The sequence below is a fragment of the Tachysurus vachellii genome, chromosome 23 (genome assembly GCF_030014155.1).
Source record: "Tachysurus vachellii isolate PV-2020 chromosome 23, HZAU_Pvac_v1, whole genome shotgun sequence".
NCBI classification, from domain to species: domain Eukaryota; kingdom Metazoa; phylum Chordata; class Actinopteri; order Siluriformes; family Bagridae; genus Tachysurus; species Tachysurus vachellii.
Window position 1 is genome coordinate 11,900,405 of NC_083482.1, and position 19,882 is coordinate 11,920,286.

General features: G+C 37.7%; 1 protein-coding gene across 1 annotated transcript in view; it reads right to left on the reverse strand.

Moving 5' to 3' along the window:
* lgr4 (leucine-rich repeat containing G protein-coupled receptor 4) overlaps positions 1-19,882 on the reverse strand; it is a 76,538-nt gene that overhangs the window by 15,544 nt on the left and 41,112 nt on the right. The window contains exons 4-9 of the mRNA XM_060858850.1: positions 18,933-19,004; positions 10,134-10,349; positions 5,385-5,456; positions 1,846-1,914; positions 436-507; positions 171-242 (exon numbers count right to left, since the gene is read on the reverse strand). Coding sequence (XP_060714833.1) covers positions 171-242; positions 436-507; positions 1,846-1,914; positions 5,385-5,456; positions 10,134-10,349; positions 18,933-19,004 — 573 coding nt within the window. The remainder of the gene's footprint in view (positions 1-170; positions 243-435; positions 508-1,845; positions 1,915-5,384; positions 5,457-10,133; positions 10,350-18,932; positions 19,005-19,882) is intronic.

Below are 19,882 nucleotides of genomic sequence, written 5' to 3' on the forward strand. Positions count from 1 at the left end.
ATAAGTCCAAATCAACACACACACATCATATCAGAAGCAACTGTTCCAAAAAAAAAAGATTTAAACAGAATAACCTTCAGATCGTTTTCATCAAGATCTAATCTTCAGAATATTTCATTTTAGTGATGAGAAAGATGCAGTGAATAAACTTCAGTGAAATATAAACTCACAGAGAGTGCAGGTCTGATAGGTTCTGGAAAGCCGACCTTCCCACGAAGGAGAGAGGGTTGTCATAGAGATGACTGCACAAACACACACACACACACACACACACAGTATGAAAATTCAAGCGCTCTGGGTTTTTCAGACCAGCCATGAATAAAAAAATAGTTTGAATAAAAGATTTTTCTAACGGTGTGTATGCGTGCGTGCGTGCGTACGTGTGTGTGTGTGTGTGTGTGTGTGTGTATTACAGCTGTCTTATAATGCACTCACATGGTGCGTAGCAGTGGATTCTTATGAAAAGCTCCTTCAGGTATGACGGCAATATTATTACTGTGAAAGCCACTGCGGAAGAAAATACAGTTTAATTAATAAGTGTCATTTAATAAATAAGTAAATGCTTAATCCTTTTGGGACACACCAAGGTTTGTAGAGAGTGATGAGTCATGCAGTAACACTGAATCTGAACACAAGATGGCAGTCTTATTCATACAAAAAAATTCTAATAAAATAAATAAATAAATAAATAAATACAAATAAATACAAAAACAGAGAAAAGGCATAAAGCTGAACTAGGACTGGAGACTGCAGACGTTCTGAAAGATTTAATAATGTAGAGAATGATTATTAATTATAAATGATATTATAACATCCTTTGTTACTAAGTAAAGTATTCTTTAGCGTGTTCACACTCTATTTGAGTGAAACCGAATATAGGGATGAATGATGTGAGGAAAAAAACCCAATACATATAAACATTTCTACGATACGCATCTCGGGATAAAGAGTTCTCCCTTCAGAACAAGAAAGCATGACTGATTAGAGGATGAGAGTAAAAGGAAAAACACAAAGACAAACGCATGCGCCAACAAATTACGATGAACTGTACTCGATTCTGCTTTACTGTACAATCCTTAAGAAAACTCTGATGTTATTTTAATAGCTATGGAGTCTTTAACCTTGTTAAATACTGTACGTGTTAGAATCCTTCACAGTTCTCAGAGATTTATTGTTATTAATGTAACATCATTTTATTATTTTTTTTTGAACTTTTATTATCTTTTTAATGTAAATCACTAAAGTGGAAATGAATAGCGGTGTAAAAAAAAGGAGGCAAAGATAATAGGAAAGGAATTAATGTTCACATTTTATGGGCGTAAAAGTGTCAGTGAAATAAAAATGCTTTATGAGGAGGAGTGTGCTTTATTTAAATAGTAATAAATCTGGTCATGTGTTAAAGTTCTGATAAAAAGGAGTGAATTATTTATTCATTCTTATACACAACTCATACACACACACACCCTCTCAGACGTAACACACATACAGAATTGTGTCTGTTCATTAACTGATTATATGGATCAGATTTTAAACACAGTGAAAATGGTTTGAGAGAGAGAAAAAAAAAAAAAAAAAAAAAAAAAGACCTGCATGGTATCTTCTTTAGTTTCTGTGTGATTGACAGCTTGTGAAAAGGTGGGCGTGGCTTGTGCACCTGGCCTGAGTAAACTCACACCTGGTTCACTCTTCGATTTAGTCTCTTTTGTCTCTCGTCAGTGGGAAGTGAAGAAAAAGTGCTTGCTTTTGATCTGTGAGGTAATGGGTTCAACCCCTCACCCTAGAGCTTCCTTAAAAACGAACGAACGGAGAGAAAAGGAAGAAAGGAATCGTGCTGATTTTACTTACAGCTCTTTCAGCTTGGGGAGAGTCTGGATGGCTTCGGGGAAGATTTTCAGGTTGTTGTAGTTCAGATCTCTGAGACAAACACAGACACGTTAGGAAAATGAGATAAAATAATAATAATAATAATAATAATAATAATAATAATAATAATAATAATAATGTCTGTTGTTCATTTCTGATGAAATCATTTAAAGTCTACTGTAAGTCACTGAAGCTTAAATAAAAGCCACTACAGAGACCTGAAGCTAAATGTTTGTGAACGTCATCATATTTACAGCAGCTTCCTGTCCTAAAGGACGGAGAGTACAGTTCATCCATCATGCTTTTTTAATTCTCCATGGCAACGGCCATTTATCATAGAAATGAAACCAAAAATGTCTCTTTAGGCATCACACTTAATTATTCATTCATTCATTCATTCATTCATTCATTCATTCATTCATTTTCTACCGCTTATCCAAACTATCTCAGGCGTCATTGGGCATCAAGGCAGGATACACCCTGGACGGAGTGCCAACCCATCGCAGGGCACACACACACTCTCATTCACCCACATACTCACGCACTCACACACTACGGACAATTTTCCAGAGATGCCAATCAACCTACCATGCATGTCTTTGGACCGGGGGAGGAAACCAGAGTACCCGGAGGAAACCCCCGAGGCACGGGGAGAACATGCAAACTCCACACACACAAGGCGGAGGCGGGAATCGAACCCCCAACCCTGGAGGTGAGAGGCAAACGTGCTAACCACTAAGCCACCGTGACCCCCCACACTTAATTAAAAATAAATAATTAAAAATAAATTAATTAATTAATAATGATAATAATAATAATAATAATAATAATAATAGCTGCAACAACAAACCTAAAAAATATGAATCAAATATTTGTTTCAAATTTGATCATCAAATTAATTTTCCAGATGATTTGATTGGTTTTGACACTTTCACATGTAATTCAATTTGAATCTTGTAAGTAGTAGTAAGACATTATTATTATTATTATTATTATTATTATTATTATTATTATTATTATTATTATTATTATTATTATTATATTTTTTTCCTGTATAGTTTGCATGTGATGAAAAAACTATTTAACATATTTTTAAAATCGAATATATCTTGAATAACCAATGAATACGAAAGAAAAACGATTCATCAATTGTCTAAATGAGTTAGAGCCCTTAGTATGGCTTTGATCAAATTTGATCAAACGTACAAATAAACAAACAAACACTGATAAATAAGCTGCATGATGCGCTGCGTCACAAATCAATCTGACAGCAGCACAAAACCGGGGTTTATTCACACGCTCGTCAGTCACCATGATCCCTGACACTAATTTCTCTGCGTAAAAATCAACTCCGAAAGCATGTAAAGCCGAAACCCGACTGAGAACTGCTGCACAATGGCATCTGCTCTGAAGTTACACTGATTACACCGAAGAGCAGAACTGAGGAGAAGCTACACACTTCACCTGAAGTGCCAACACTGCTAACAAGAAAATCCTAAAAGGCAGAGGGAAGAATAACAACACCGCGTTTTATCCTGAAACCTCGAGCTTGCGTTTTATTAACAAGTTTAAAATGTAACAAAACATTATAAAATGCAAGCTCAGGGTTTCTACAAAAGATAACTGAAGGCAGGTTTGTGTTAGGTTTATTAAACAGAAATCTAATAAACGTCATGCATTGTAGTAACAAGGACATGAGGCCTTAGAGTGCACTTTAAGAGTTATTCGTTTTAATTTCCATTCAGAAGACATTAAGCCAAATTATGCATCTGATGCTAAATAATAAGCACCGCCTCCATTTTCTTTAAAGAACAAATAAGCATAGTCCCACCCACATGTTTCCTTCTGACTTGCAAAACCAAGGCTTGTGAAGTCATGAGTCAAAGTTCAGAAAAAAAAAAAGAGAAATTAACTACAGCAGGTGATTTGATATGGTTCTGAGATGTCTCCTGTGTGGCTGGACAAAAACTGTAAAACAATGCGTCCACGTTAGCTTCTAGAACAAAATAACTCTTCAGGCAAAAACATCAGGCTCCTGTTGTCGTCAGTAATTTTAACCTTGTTTGAAAAACTCTTCCGTTTATTTCAAAACCTCTCATGTTTAGCACTGGCCGTACGCGGCACGGCTACAGATTAACAATAGACTTTATGTTTTTTTTCTGATTTTATGGCCCGACTCTGAATGAAGATGTCGGGGCTTCGACAGCAATAAAAGAATCCGAGCAGCTGATCCAAGCCTCTGTTGATGTGGATGTGGTTTCTGAATTCAAACATGAAACACCTTTTGGTTTCCTGGATGTTTTTTCCAAATTCAACGAGAGTGAAACGACAGCGTCAGCACAGTTTAACCACACAATTACACCTTAACGTCCGGGATTTTATTTGTACAGGAGTGATATTAAATTTGATGTACTTGTGACAAACTTGCTTGTCTACAGCTGTTGCAACATGCAGGAATAAAACCATGGGCATAATGTATTAAAAAAAACAACAAAAAAAAAACAAGATACGGTGTTTATTTCTGTTTATTTAGTCATAATTGCTACATGATACTCGTTGCCTCCTTCCCGACCACTCATGGCCCCATCCCTTCTCTTTCTACCCCCAAGGGAATGGAGGATGTTGGCGTGCCCTCTTCCTGTCCTAACTGCGGCCAGTGTAAATAAAGCCGAGTCAGCGATGGCTATCTGCCTTCCCCTTCCCCTCTTCCTCCACTTGCTGAGGGCAAGACAGGAAGAAAGAGAGAGCGAGACAGAGATGAGGAACGAGGCCCAGCATAAACTTCCTCCACTCTCTGCTAGCATTCTTGACTTCTCAAGTTAATGAATAGTCAAAAGGTTAAACCGAGAACCCTTCCAGCCAAGACGGTCCGAGTGAGAGGGAAAAAACCACGAGGCGTTTTTCCTGCACAGAGTAAGACACGGCCAGCGAGACACATACAGCCGAGCGAATAGCTGTATGGTAAACTAACTAAGTCCGACATCAATGTAAGCACAGAATACACCTTATATACACAAAACAAGTAGCATGACCAGAAACATATACAAATGACGCTCTGTTGGCTGGACTGAAGTAAACAGAACGTGTCAACTGTGGTGCTTTTAAAAATGATAAATCACAGACTAGACCAATAAGTGCTTGGCACAAAGGGATAGTCTTGGCATGGAGCAATGTTCCTTCCAGAAAGCCAGCGTTTCTATTTCTGCTTTCTATGATCCCTTAACACACCTATCACGGTTAGTTAGAGCTCTTCGTTTCTTTGTTTAGGCCTAATGAAAGCTGTGGAGCACAAAAAAGTCTCTAGAAGCTGGTCGTAATCTTTTTGAGTCTGGCTGTAGAGGGCGCCGGAGCAACAGCAGCAAACTCATTACGACTCTTCAAGCAAGTTATTCAGTAATCTGTATTTTGGACTGAGTAGATTTCCATTTGTCTCTGTTTTCAGTGATAACAAAACCTCTGATTAAAAGAGCTGGGTAGGAAACAAATGAATGTGTGATTTATTATTTGGCAATTATACTCACAGTGTTTCTAAGTTGTCCAGGCCACTGAAACAGTTCTTACCAATCTCCTCAATCCTGTTATTGTGTAGATGCCTAAAAAAAAAAACAAAAAAAAAAAACAGAAGTATTTAATGCATATACCTGGAAATGTGCGATCAGGCATATAGGAAAAGTGAATTTTGTGTAAAATAAAAAGAGTGAATGGATCAATCAATCAACCAACCGAACCAAATAATCAGTTTAGTAAACCACTTTATCCTGGTGAATAAAGGTGAGCGAATCCACTGTGGATGGGATGCCAATTCTTCACAGTGCACCACACACACACACACACACACACACACACGCACATATGGGGCATTTTAGAGAGGCAAATCTACCAGGCAATTTGGTGAAAGTTGCGAAACAGGGAACCCAGAAGAACCCTGGACACTGCTGCACCGCCATGGCACCGACCAACCAACCAACATTCTTTTAAAAAAGGTTACATTTATAATAATTGTTATACTGAAGCAGCAAGATAACATTTCAGAGCCACAGACTTTGCATTATTGTGGCCATAGACACCACTTTATATGTTGACTCCAGTTCATTATTTGGAATGAACAAACAGATCTCTGTGCTTTTTGCGGTTCATGTTAACACACCACACTGGTCTAATTAAATTTCTTTGTTGTATCACACTCATTTTAAAATATACAAATTGGCACAAGATTGCATAGCCAAAAAAAAACAGATCTCAAGAATCTTAACCTATGAGCTTAACATATTCATTTGTGTTCATATTTGATTAAAAATATCTCTAAATATTCAAAAATGTCTCACCTCAGCGGCCTTGTAAATAATTGAGCAAAAAAAAATAAAAAAATCCAAATTTCCAGAACAAACAGAAGCAGAGATTACAATTACTCCATTTCTTTAGGAAATCTGTTGTGACTAACAACAGCAGTGAGTGAAATTTACCTGTGGACACAGAATTACCTCAGACAGCTTCAGTTTCATATTTTTTTCTGTATCTATGACATAAATCGTGTTTACTTTTGGTGGACGAAGCCAAAAACGACTCACACAAGGCAGTGAAACAGCAAAAGCAATGAAAATCTCTTCTGTCTCAATGTAAACAAGTTAAGAGCACAAACGAGCATAAACTAGCACAAATTATTAGCAGCAGGTTCTGTATAAAAAAAGCCTTAACAGAAAGTTAATAATTAATGAGACTTTGATGAGAATTATTAAAAGTAAATAAAGAAATGTGTTAGAACTGACTTAGATTTAATACAGAAAATCAAATATTAGAATACTATCAAAATAATAACAGTAGCTAACAGCTACCGTTACGTTAGCCTTAGCATGTTCAGTATGTGCACAGGTACATACATATTTGGTTAACTGCAGCGTTTAGGTAAAAAAAAATATATATATATATCTCCACAGCGTTTGGGTGTATAGTCAAAGTATTGTGGCTTGTGTTTATTTTAAAAATATTAAAAAGAAATATTATATTATTAATAAATGCTCTCCACATACTGTACTGCTTTTATAGGGTCCAGAAATCCCAACAGCAGGCCATGAAGCACAGCCAGGGGGTCATCATTTAAGTACAACAGCGTTAGAAACCACATCCCTCTATTATCAGAGTTATTATGTCTATAAATAGTGTCTTTTGCTGGAAAGTTTATAAAATAACAAACCCTCTGGCTCCGATAAACAGCCGTAACGCGGTTGTACATCTTTAAAAATGTGCCTGATATTTCCAACAATTTGAACGAATAAATGAATAAACAAACAAACAAAATCTATATTCTACATAATATATATTGTTTAATTTCTATGGCACTTCGTGTAGCACACAAAGCAGTGCTAGAGAAATAAATAAATCCAAGCATTATATACTGTATATATATATATTACATTTATCCTGAATTTTTGTGAGTACATGATTTTTTTACACAGTTACTATAGGATCATAGAGTACAAAGTTTGAGGCTTGAAAAGACCTGAAAGCCCGAGGATTTAAACTTCACAAGATGCTATACAGCTATCTCTCAGCACTATATATACAGTACTGTACTGTATTTCTAAAACAGAAGCGGGTTCACATTTACACTGCTCTAAGAAATTATAACCGATAGCATTATAAATGTCAGACCTACTCTGTGCTGTAATATCCATATATCTCATTTATTATCACTGAGATAACCCACATGGCTGGTTTTCGTCTAAATTCATTTAAAGTCATTAAAAAGAGGTCCGGTTGAGTAGAGAAACCTCAAACAGAGGTACACTTGTGCAGGCTCGGAGTGGAGAACTCATCTGGCCTCGTGCACATCTGCCTGTTTGTTCAGCCTATTTAACAGACTAATTGGCCTCCACTCCTGCACTCCTTAGACAAATATTTTCCAGCAGCAGGAACTGAACTGGCAAATCAGAGTCACAGAGAAATGAGACAGAGACATAGACAGAGAGAGAGAGAGAGAGAGAGAGAGAGAGAGAGAGAGAGATGCAGGACTCTATCTTCCTTTGGAGACTAAAAGAGACTTAAGGTACCTTTTGGATTTCTGCTTTAACTGTTTTCCACAATCCATGTCATCATGGAGTGTACGTGTGTGTGTGTGTGTGTGTGTGTGTGAGCTGCCAAGACCCCATAATTATCTAGGAAGTTGATAGACTTACTGATGTAAACACAGTGACAATCCGAAATATCCAAGAGTGGCTGATTTGTGAGGTAACAAAACCACACACACACACACACACACACACACACACACTGCACAAACCATAAGACTCCAAACCTCAGTGGTCACAAAGACAAAATAAACTTAGATTTTTTTTTTAAGTTTATATAGAAAGTTCATTATTTCAACTGATTATTTCAATTTAATTCAACTCAATTATTTTGAGTTTATTATTTATTCATTATTATTTTGACTTCTAACACTTGAAACTATCGGGATTTGACAGAGCAGAGCTGAATACAGATGTACGTACTGTATGTCAAGTAAATATTGATAAAGCTTCTACATCTGGTTTATATAGTACCTGAGAAACAGCAAAGGCAAATGAAATATAAGCTAATATTCTATATTAATATTAATATTCTTAGTAATAAATTGCAGGGTATCAAATCTTAAGTCAAAATGATAAAATAATGTATTTAATGAAATGTTTAGTACAACATAATAACATAATAATAATAATGATTTATGAAGTTAAAATATTGACATATTAAGCCTTATTGACAGCATAATATTGTAAAATAATAATTACTAGCATTCCTTAACATCCAATGCCAGACATCAACAAGCCAATGCAATAAAGCGACATCTGGGGAATATAATATAATATATTATATAATATATATCATATAAACTATATCATATAATATTATATATCATAATAATCATTTGTATAAACTACACAAATACGGATATAAATGCTGTTTACTGTTGTGAATAACGACAGAGAAGATACATCAAAGATCAGAGCCTGTATTCATAAAGACACTGAGAATGATATCTCAGCGAGCTCCTAACTTAGCTTAAAGATTTCTACTGAGGCTCTTAACTTAAGAGCGATTCAGGAACAATCACAATACAACAACTCTTATTTTAGAGAGGAGGCGGGGCTTAACCCTGTTACTAGGTATATTAATAAAAAATAGGGGAGCTTTTAAAATCTGGTCTATTATAAACCTTCACTTTGTCTCTATGTTAAGATATTTGAGGCTGTATCGTGTAGGGATTACGTTCGTGACCGATCATATTAGAGATGTTCCAACATCTGTATGTTATAAATATTCATTCATTCATTCATTCATTCATTCATTCATATCCGAGCTACCTCGGGTCAAGGGGAGCCTGTGCCTATCTCAGGCGTCATCGGGCATCAAGGCAGGATACACCCTGGACGGAGTGCCAACCCATCACAAGGCACACACACACACTCATTCACTCATGCACTCACACACTACGGACAATTTTCCAGAGATGCCAATCAACCTACCATGCATGGACCGGGGGAGGAAACCGGAGTACCCGGAGGAAACCCCCGAGGCACGGGGAGAACATGCAAACTCCACACACACAAGGCGGAGGCAGGAATCGAACCCCCAACCCTGGAGGTGTGAGGCGAACGTGCTAACCACTAAGCCACTGTGTCCCCCTTGTTATAAATATAATAAATGTAAATGTAAAAATCTCTGACACAGCGCAGAAATGTCATAAAGACAAATTCTATAATTTCTGCAGCTATTGTTATAGATGTTAGTGTAGGTTGTATATCAAAGATATGTTCTCTAATATGAGTGAGTTAAAAAATAATCCCTACACAATCTAATCTGTATCATTTTATTAACTCACTATCATTATTAAATATTGTATACAATACATTTCTTCTTCCTCTTCACCTTTTGGTCATTTTCTCCTCTGATAAAGAAACTCTTAAACCTCTTGAAAGTCCTCCTCACTACTCCTAACACCTTTTGACCGTATGAGCTGTTTTAAGGGTTAAGATTCTTTATGAATAACTTTTACGAGGATCTTTTTTTTTATTTTTAAAGGGAAACGCCCACATTTTTAAGAAACTTCTTAGAATTTCGTCACTAGGAAAAACTCACTAATCTATGAATTTTCATGAATATGGGCCGTGTGTGCTTATCTTAAAGCATAATCGAAGAACGTGCGACATGTTACACCACTTTTAACATTTAGATTAACAAAAGCTGATAAAAGTAGAAACTTCGGGGAAAAAAGAAAAACAAAGAGCACTCACAGCACCACCAGGCTGGAGAGGTTAGCGAAGGCGCTGTCGGGGATGTGGCCGATGCGGTTGAGGGCCAGCGTGAGCGCCTGCAGGTTCCCCTGATGCTGCAAAGGCATGACTGGAACCTCAGTCAGACTGTTATCATCCAGCCACAAGTGTCTGAGCTGCTGCAAGCCCTGGAAACTGTCCTCCGGCACCACTGTGATGTGGTTGGCATCCAAGCGCCTGGAAAGAGACAAATCCACAGTTAGTGTCATCGCACCCATGTACATATACAGTATACAGATACACAGTAAGAAAAAAATATATTACGAGTCCAGGGGATAAATATACAGATGCACTCATTTCACCTAGTCTGTAATGCAAAGCTGCTACATCACCAACCATCCCAAGTAGACAATGTCATCATTTATCCTAATCCTTATCATGTAGGGTATTGCTCACCCTGAGTAATGTTTTTGTGTTGCTGATATTGCCAAAGTATATGGCCAAAATAAAATATGTTAAACATGTAGTTCACAATGGATGACAATCAGACACATTCATTCAGATCCTTCATGACCATTAACCAAAATGTAGAAAATCCTTGGACTCTATTTGGACTTGCATTAGGAGACTACATGTGAAATGCTGGATTTGAATATGTACTTTGTGCCTTTGAATATGTAAATATGAATTGTTATGAATATGTAAATATGAATTGTTATGAATTTTATTCAAGCAGTAAAATCATCCCACTACAACCCCACTCTCCTTACAGGACGACTAGATAAAGTAAAAGAAAAACAGAGAGAAGTAAAAATTTTCCATTTTCCAGAATAAAAATTTCCATTTGGTCAGAATTATTTTTATTTACAAAGCACCAAAAGTCACGTAAGCAAGAAACAAAGAAAGAAAGAAAACAAGAAAGAAAGAAAGAAAGAAAGAAAGAAAGAAAGAAAGAAAGAAAGAAAGAAAGAAAGAAAGAAGGAAAGAAAGAAAGTGGTTATTTCCATTTGGTCAGAATTATTTTTATTTACAAAGCACCAAAAGTCACGTAAGCAAGAAAGCAAGCAAGAAAGAAAACCACAAAGAAAGAAAACAAGAAAGAAAGAAAGAAAGAAAGAAAGAAAGAAAGAAAGAAAGAAAGAAAACAAGAAAGAAAAAAGCAAACAAGAAAGAAAAAGAAAGAAAGAAAGAAAGAAAGAAAGAAAGAAAGAAAGAAAGAAAGAAAGAAAGAATGTGGTTATTTCCATTTGGTCAGAATTATTTTTATTTACAAAGCACCAAAAGTCACGTAAGCAAGAAAGCAAGCAAGAAAGAAAACAAGAAAGAAAGAAAGAAAAAAGAAAGAAAAAAGAAAGAAAGAAAGAAAAAAGAAAGAAAAAAGAAAGAAAGAAAGAAAGAAAGAAAGAAAGAAAGCAAACAAGAAAGAAAGAAAGAAAGAAAGAAAGAAAGAAAGAAAGAAAGAAAGAAAGAAAGAAAGAAAGAATGTGGTTATTTAAATTTGGTCAGAATTATTTTTATTTACAAAGCACCAAAAGTCACGTAAGCAAGAAAGCAAGCAAGAAAGAAAACCACAAAGAAAGAAAACAAGAAAGAAAGAAAGAAAAAAGAAAGAAAAAAGAAAGAAAGAAAGAAAGAAAGAAAGAAAGAAAGAAAGAAAGAAAGAAAGAAAGAAAGCAAACAAGAAAGAAAGAAAGAAAGAAAGAAAGAAAGAAAGAAAGAAAGAAAGAAAGAAAGAAAGAAAGAAAGAAAGAAAGAAAGAAAGAAAGAAAAAGAAAAACTTTTGAAACTCAAATCTAATCACAGTGGATTCAGGAACATTCTGAACACTCCTTCACTTCACTTTTATTTACAGATAAAGTTTCATATTACATTGAGTTTCATTTTTAGGTCACTTCATTTCAAACAGAAATACATAATGTGTAAGATTTTGGTCCGAGTGCCGAGTGCTATATCATGGTGAAAACCACATACTGCGTATCAACTGGTTATTAGCTCACTGCAGCTGAAGCATGGTGGTGGTAGCATTAGGCATTAGGTATTTGGGATGCTTCTTGGAGGCAGGGATGAAGATACTGGTCAGAATAGAAATAAGGATGAATGCAGCCAAATTGAGACATCCCATAGAGTTAAAAAAGCTACTTTAATACTTCACAAAACTCAAAGTGTGCCTGAATGTTTTCTTTAGTCACTGTACATATCAATGACATATTAATGACTATTTCAACATGAGATGCCTGGAACACGACACACGGTCGGGATATGAGAACATGAGAAGTGAACACAACCTACAAGTACACACAACAAACGCACAGACTCACACTCCTGCTCGTCCTCACGCACCCATAACACATACACATAGCATCAGGTGAGAACATACACACAAACAAATACACCTGCTCAGCTGCTGAGGCACAGAAAGCAAGACGATCAATGCTATAACATCATCGCTGTGTGTGCTGTGAAGGTGTTGAGAGGGCACTTAATATTACACTCCTCCACACATGCCTTTTCCATGATCTCAGAGAGTCCAGGTGAGGGGTCAGAGGCCACACCCTGGAGGGCACGGATCCAAAACAAGCTGAACTGTGCCAAATACCGCAACCACTTAACAGATCTGACTCACTGTTTGTGTATTCGCTGGCGCACACGGGAGGTTTGGAGCTAAGAGGTGAAGAATGTGTTCAGATTAAGGGAGTGCACAGAAAACATTAGCCTTATGAACAAAAAAACATTTGAAGGCTGTGCTGCTTAAACCTTAGTTCTTATAATTAAACGAATACGTTTTGTGTTTGCTGGGAAACGGCGACCTTGTGCTACGATATTGTGACTAATGTCAGAGTTGCAGATGATCTAATTCCCAAATGTTCTTGACTCATAATCGGTCTTAAACGGCGACCCATGAATGGACGCGGACGCTGAAGATGAAGGGAGGTGATGGAAGACGGTTAAGAATGGAGGGTGGGAACATCCTGTTTGTGAATGACACCGAATTTTAGTCTGGAAGATTACGTGGTTCGTGTGGACGGATGAAGGCTGCATGAGCGGCGCAGAAGAAGCGCAGGAGCGGCGCATGCGTGATGTGCACGCGGGGTTGTGTTCGGACAGGATTTCAGCTAACATCCATCATCCTTTATGAGCGTTTCTGCCAGTACATAACACACACATACACACACTATCTTTATGGGGGATTTCCATAGACGTCTATAGGTAATACTACTGGATGGATCTTCACCCAACCCTTAAACCAACTTCAAAAACCTGTCACTTTGAATGAAAGCTCACAGGGAACAGTTACAGATATAGGCTACGTTTTAGACATCTATAGCTCTGGTCTCATGCCAGCGCTGATCTAATACTTGTGTGTTGCTCATTTGTTTGTCTTGTCTGTTTTTTTTTTTTTTTTAAATCCTGGATTATTAACTGTTTGCCTGCACTTGTTTCTAAGTTTCTGTATGTATGTACAGTGGTGTGAAAAAGTGTTGGCCCCCTTCCTGATTTTTTAATTTTTTGCACGTTTGTCACACCTTAATGTTTCAGATCATCAAACTAATTTAAATATTAGTCAAAGATCACACAAGTAAACACAACATGCAGTTTATAAATGAAGGCAAAACAAAATCCAAACCTACATGGCCCTGTGTGAAAAAGTGTTTGCCCCCTAAACCTAATAACTGGTTGGGCCACACTTTGCAGCAAGACCTGCAATCAAGTGTTTGCGATAACTTGCAATGAGTCTGTTACAGCGCTGTGGAGGAATTTTGGTCCACTCGTCTTTGCAAAATTGTTGTAACTCAGCCACGTTGGAGGGTTTTCGAGCATGAACCGCCTTTTTAAGGTCATGCCACAAGATCTCAATAGGATTCAGGTCAGGACTTTGACTAGGCCAATACAAAGTCTTCATTTTGTTTTTCTTCAGCCATTCAGAGGTGGACTTGCTGGTGTGTTTTAGATCACTGCTGCATCCTGCTGCAGAACCCAAAGTTCGCTTCAGCTTGAGGTCACGTACAGATGGCCGCAAATTGTCCTTCAGGATTTTTTGGTAGACAGCAGAATTTATGGTTCTATTTATCACACTTAAAACACTTTTTCACACAGGGCCATGTGGGTTTGGATTTTGTTTTCCCTTAATAATAAAAACCTTCATTTATAAACTGCATGTTGTGTTTACTTGTGTTATCTTTGACTAATATTTAAATTAGTTTGATGATCTGAAACATTAAAAAATGTGACAAACGTGCAAAAAAATAAAAAAAAAATCAGGAAGGGAGCAAACACTGTATGTGTGTGTGTGTGTGTGTGTATGTGTGTGTGTGTGTCTACCTCTTAAGCAATAGAACCAGAAGACAGAACACACACACAGCCTTCTGTCAGCCAGCCAGTTCTTTCTATCTCTAAACACTCAAGGTGAAATCTGTAACCAAAATCTAAGTGAATATTGTTATAATAATTAGGAAAACTTAAATGTTAGCAGAGCCGCTCATTTCATCGAATATCATCAGCATCACATATCGAGCGTCTTAATGCCATTTTCATTCTAACCGCAACATTCATACATAATTCTATACTTTTTAACAGTTACCATAGAGTCCCAAGATTTGACCTTTAGCTTGCTCTATGATTTAAAAATAAAAAAAAAGAGAGAAAAAGATAAAAAGAAAAATATGGTCTAAAAGAAAGTCGGTAACATTCCAAAAACAACATTCCTGCAACGTTCTGAAAACATCTGCTGTAATAATAATTGGCCTCACGTTGTTATTATAACTTCTACCACAGTGTTGTTAAATTGTTGAATCTGATTGCGTTGATTCGTTTTGAATAACGACGACTCTGACGACGCTTCCAGCTGTAATTCAGAGTGACAGGTTTGTTGCGGTAGATTTATTCTAACACATGCTTGTTTCTATAGCAACAGTGCTTTCGCAGGGACTTGTATAGCAGGCGTTCTACAAAATCTAAGCCTGATAATACATGGATTAAAGAGAGTGTCCTGGTATGTAGCAAAATAAAACACAGTAAGTGAGATGGTAAAGCTTCCTTAAAGACGACGTTTCTTTTACACTTATGGAAAGAGTCTCCGGTGTTGGCGTTTTGGTCTAACTGTAAAATTTTTAAAGCAAACTGCTAAAACTCTACACTCCATGTTTAAATGTTTATATGGCTACTTGCACATGAATTGGGTTGGGATTTAGATTGTGTTTACTTTTCCATCATGTTGTTTGGAGCGGGTATATCTATAACATCTAGGAGTTTTGCGAAACGTTCCCACAAATTAGGCCACACTTCTTGCTCCTGAATGTTATCATTAAATACAGTGTACAGCCCTTAAGGCTTTTACCTAATCGGAAGCCATTTCCTACTCAGAGTAAACACAAATACAACCTGTGCTTGTTAAGAGACCTTTATAGAGCCATGAACTAACCTTGGGTAAACATTGCGTTCATGGGAAGACTGACACATTCTCCTGCTCACCCTGTGCATTCTGGGAAAAGACGACTCAAAACAACACGTGCCAAAGAAAGTATGAGCGTGCAGGTGCACCGGTTTGGTGTCGGTGTTTGGCATGTTTGATTAATGCGTGCTTTTCGACAGGACCTCTCGGAGATATTTGTTATCTTAAGTGAGCGATGATCTCGGTGACACCTGCACTGGACGTGAACTCGGGCTCACTTACTAACCCCAGGCACAATTATGCACACTTCACATCTAACACGGTACAAATGCAGAGCAGCTTGTTTAGGGTTGATAAATAAACTGATAGTAGCCTCGAGTGTTGTTTCAGAAAGCCGGTATTTCTGTATTTTATGTAACTGTGATTACAGTTAGAATAAGAAAAACATGACTCTAATTTAGATTGGAGGGCTGATTTGTGGTGGAGAGATGAACATCAGGTAAAAACTGCTGAAAAAGCAGTTTGTGCACAAGGAACAAATCTAGACATGTCCCACTTACACACACACACACACACACTCACACAAGTGCGTATGTAAGTGTGTGTGTGTGTGTGTGTGTGTGTAAGACAGACAAAATAACCAAAGGCACATTCTCTCAGAAATCGCAAACTTTCCTTTCATCCAATTTGATCGATTTTTTTTTTCCCCCAATCATCCCTAACAGCTACAACTCCAACTGACACTGTCATTATAAAGCCACCTATAAGAGAGGCAATTAACAGAAAATGATAGCACGTAATTGCCTTCTTGTCACAATATTGACATTCTGGGCAGCAAATCTTCATTTCACGCTATGTGACGTGAAACAATTTCAAAGTACAGCTGGCTACGTAATTAGGACTGTGGTTTAGGAAGCTGTCAGTGCCAAGAACAGCGAGAGCCTTCAAACGGCTGACGAATTTTCCCCACAGTAGTGCATGAGCCCCTCGGCGTGCGCGCAGAAGCCCCGTCAGAGGCTTTGAAGTGTACTGGACCCTCACATCTTGCTGATTTAAGCAGAAAGAATAAGATGAGGACAGGATTGGAAGGAAGAGGTGTAGTGAGCTTCCTGTGCTTTCGGAGTATGAGAATGCTGCAGGCTGCACTCATAGCACTGTAGTTAATAAGCGACCTGACTGCAGTAACCAACCTGCAGCTGAAAGTCATTGTTATGGAAATCTCTATATCTAACAGCTTCCTTCACTTTTCACCCAAATGTTCTCTTGGGGATCAATAAAGTACATCCATCTATCCATCCATGCATATATCCTGCCATCCAACCATTTACATTTACATCATTTGGCAGACGCCCTTATCCAGAGTGACTTACATGACCTCATTTTTTTTATACAGCTGAGCAATATAGGGTTAAGGGCCTTGCTCAGGGGCCCAACACCTGGGATTGAACTCACAATCTTCCGATTGGTAGCCGAACACCTTAACCACTAGGCTACCACATGCCCCCAACCATCCATCCATCCATTCATCCATCCAAACACCCACCCATCCATTAATACATCCACCCATCCATCCATTTATGCATATATGGATATACCCATCCATCCATCCTTTAATCCATCCATTCAAACCCATCCATGTAGCCACCTATCCATCCATCTACCTACCCAATCTTCCACCAATTATCATTATATACAATCTATAATATACAATCTTCCATCCACTCAATTATCCCCCATCCATGCATCCTTCCAAACACCCACCCATCCATTAATACATAAACCCACCCACCCATCCATGCATATATGTAAACATCCAGCTACCCATCCATCCATCCTTTAATCCATCAATTCATACCCATCCATGTAGCCACCTATCCATCCATCTACCTACCCAATCTTCCACCTATTCATCCACTCAATTATCCCCCATCCATTCAATTATCCATCCATCCACCCATCCACCAATAATTCTCCATTTTTTTTACATACCATCAAGACAACACTCCAAACTGCAGTCTGTCTGTAAGGTTTATATTAATCTGCATTATATACATTGTTATTGTCATAGTAACATTCACAGTGACTGTATAATAAAAATGATATTTTTGGAAGGAGTCTCCAGTGTCAGCGATTTGAAAAGCTCATAGGCTGGAAAGGTTTTCAGGACTGATGGCTTTGTGGTTTCTCTGTAACATGACAAGCTGCATTTTTGTCTTATTAACTTGAAGAGGGAGAAAAGAAGAAGGCCGGTGAGGGAACAACTGTTTGTAGTGGTTATAAGTACCTGCAAGACCTAACTTGTTTCCAGAAGGTTCCACAAACTTAAACAAAACTATAAATGGACAAAAGCATGAAGTCTAAATCTTATGTTACTTACTTATTATCATAGATGTGTGAAAACAAAATAAAGTATTTAAGAAACGTGTTTCAACAGACCTGCAATAAAGGTGCAATAGTTTCTAAACTCTTACTTGTACAAATAAACTGAAAGATATGTACAACAAAATAAATAAAATTAATTAAAATAAAATAAAATAAAATAAAAAAACCACCACTTCAGGCCACAATTCTTGTTTGTGATTGGATGTGCCCTCTGTCAGTCATTTTACAAACACTATAAATTAGGGGGCGGGCCATTGGTACTCAATCAATGTCGATGCCTCCTAACTGTTAGAGACCTACATTTAATAATAATAATAATAATAATAATAATAATAATAATAATAATAACAACTTTATTTTTATATAGCACCTTTAAAGTAGCTTCTCAGTGTGCTTTACATAAAAAGCAAATGAGCTTAAAAAAAAAAGACTAATCTTACCTAATACACGTTTGTGACTTAACACACACTGGAATTTAAACATTTGAATGTTTTCTTTGCTTTGAATGCAAATTTGAATAGGATTTAAATAGCAATTCTGACAGCCTCAGAATATGTGTAGAATTAGGTCTGTGAGGGAATAGCAATGTCTGTCTCTCTAGCTGTCTATCCTTCCACCCAGACTAGACAGCGCTTAAGGGCAGAAGGCGTGTTGATGTACAGATTGTTAGGAGAATCTTGATCTAAGAACCGGGCCAAGTGTCTATGCCAGAATGCATTACTTCAGGTCCGAAGCGCTGGCCTCAGCCCTGCGGGGACACACAGCTGCAAAAAAAACAAGTGAGCGTAGAAGAGAGTGGGGGTGGGATCTGGAGAGGTGATAACAGCAGAAAAAAAATTTTCTGTTTCTTCTAATACACAGCTGGTCCAGCTCACACACTCAAACACACCTGAATCCATAACGCTATGTACCAAGCTGATAGCGAGAGCCTACATACACAAAATACACAAGTCTGCCCATTTAAATGTCTGACAGTGTGTGTTTAGATTAGGTGTGTGTGTGTGTGTGTGTGTGAGGTGTGTGTGTGTGTGTGTGTGTGTGTTACTTACAGAGATTGCAGAGCGTGGAGGTTTTTGAGAGCAGCACTGGGAACCGTCTTCAGCTGGTTATTTTGAAGCATGCTTAAAAAAAAAAGAAAACAGCAAGCGATTAATTCATCATATTTCAAAAATTCGGCTATCGTAATTCTCCAATTTTCCACGGTCTATAAAAGGCAAGTACTGTGAAAAGTCAGCGACGAATGAATGCTGAAAGCGGTCGTATAATGTGGTACATAAATCCCATAGAAAATATGTTTTGCACTAAAGTGGATTAAATCATATCATTTACTCTAGAGTCCAAAAATCCAGTTTGCTGTATAAATGTGATTTGGATGATCAAATGTGTAATAAAGCAAAGCTCCAGCAGCGTCAGACAGGCCTGTGTGAGTGTGTGTACTGTACAGAATGAGCTAATCACAGTCCGCATCTCTCTTCCTTTCTCCTATTATCAGCCCACTTCGAGTGCCACAAGCCGCAAGCACAAACCTTTTACCTTAAACTAAACCGTGCTGAAAGGCTCAAGCTAACAAAAAGCACTTTGTCCGACACAGAGCTCGAGTCTGCATCCTGCTGCATTTTCTTATTTACTTATTCAGTATGACACTATTTAAGCAGGCCAAGATTTGAGATTATGATTGCAGATAATAAAGCAACATTAAGAGCAAAAGCACAGCATACAGCTGAGTTCAAATGTTTACTTCTGTTTCACAACTGATCATTCATTCATCTTCAGTACGAGCTTTATCCTGTCAGGGACGCAATGGATCCTGAGTTTATCCCAGGAACAGCGTGCGTGTGGAGGGAATGCGGCCCAGGTGAGCAGCTAGTCCATCACGCACACACAAACACAGAAACACACACACACACACACACCTCAGGGCAATACACAGCAGGCAATCCATCATCTTGGAGAAACCTGTAGTAAAGCCATCTGACAGAACATGTCAACGTCTACACAC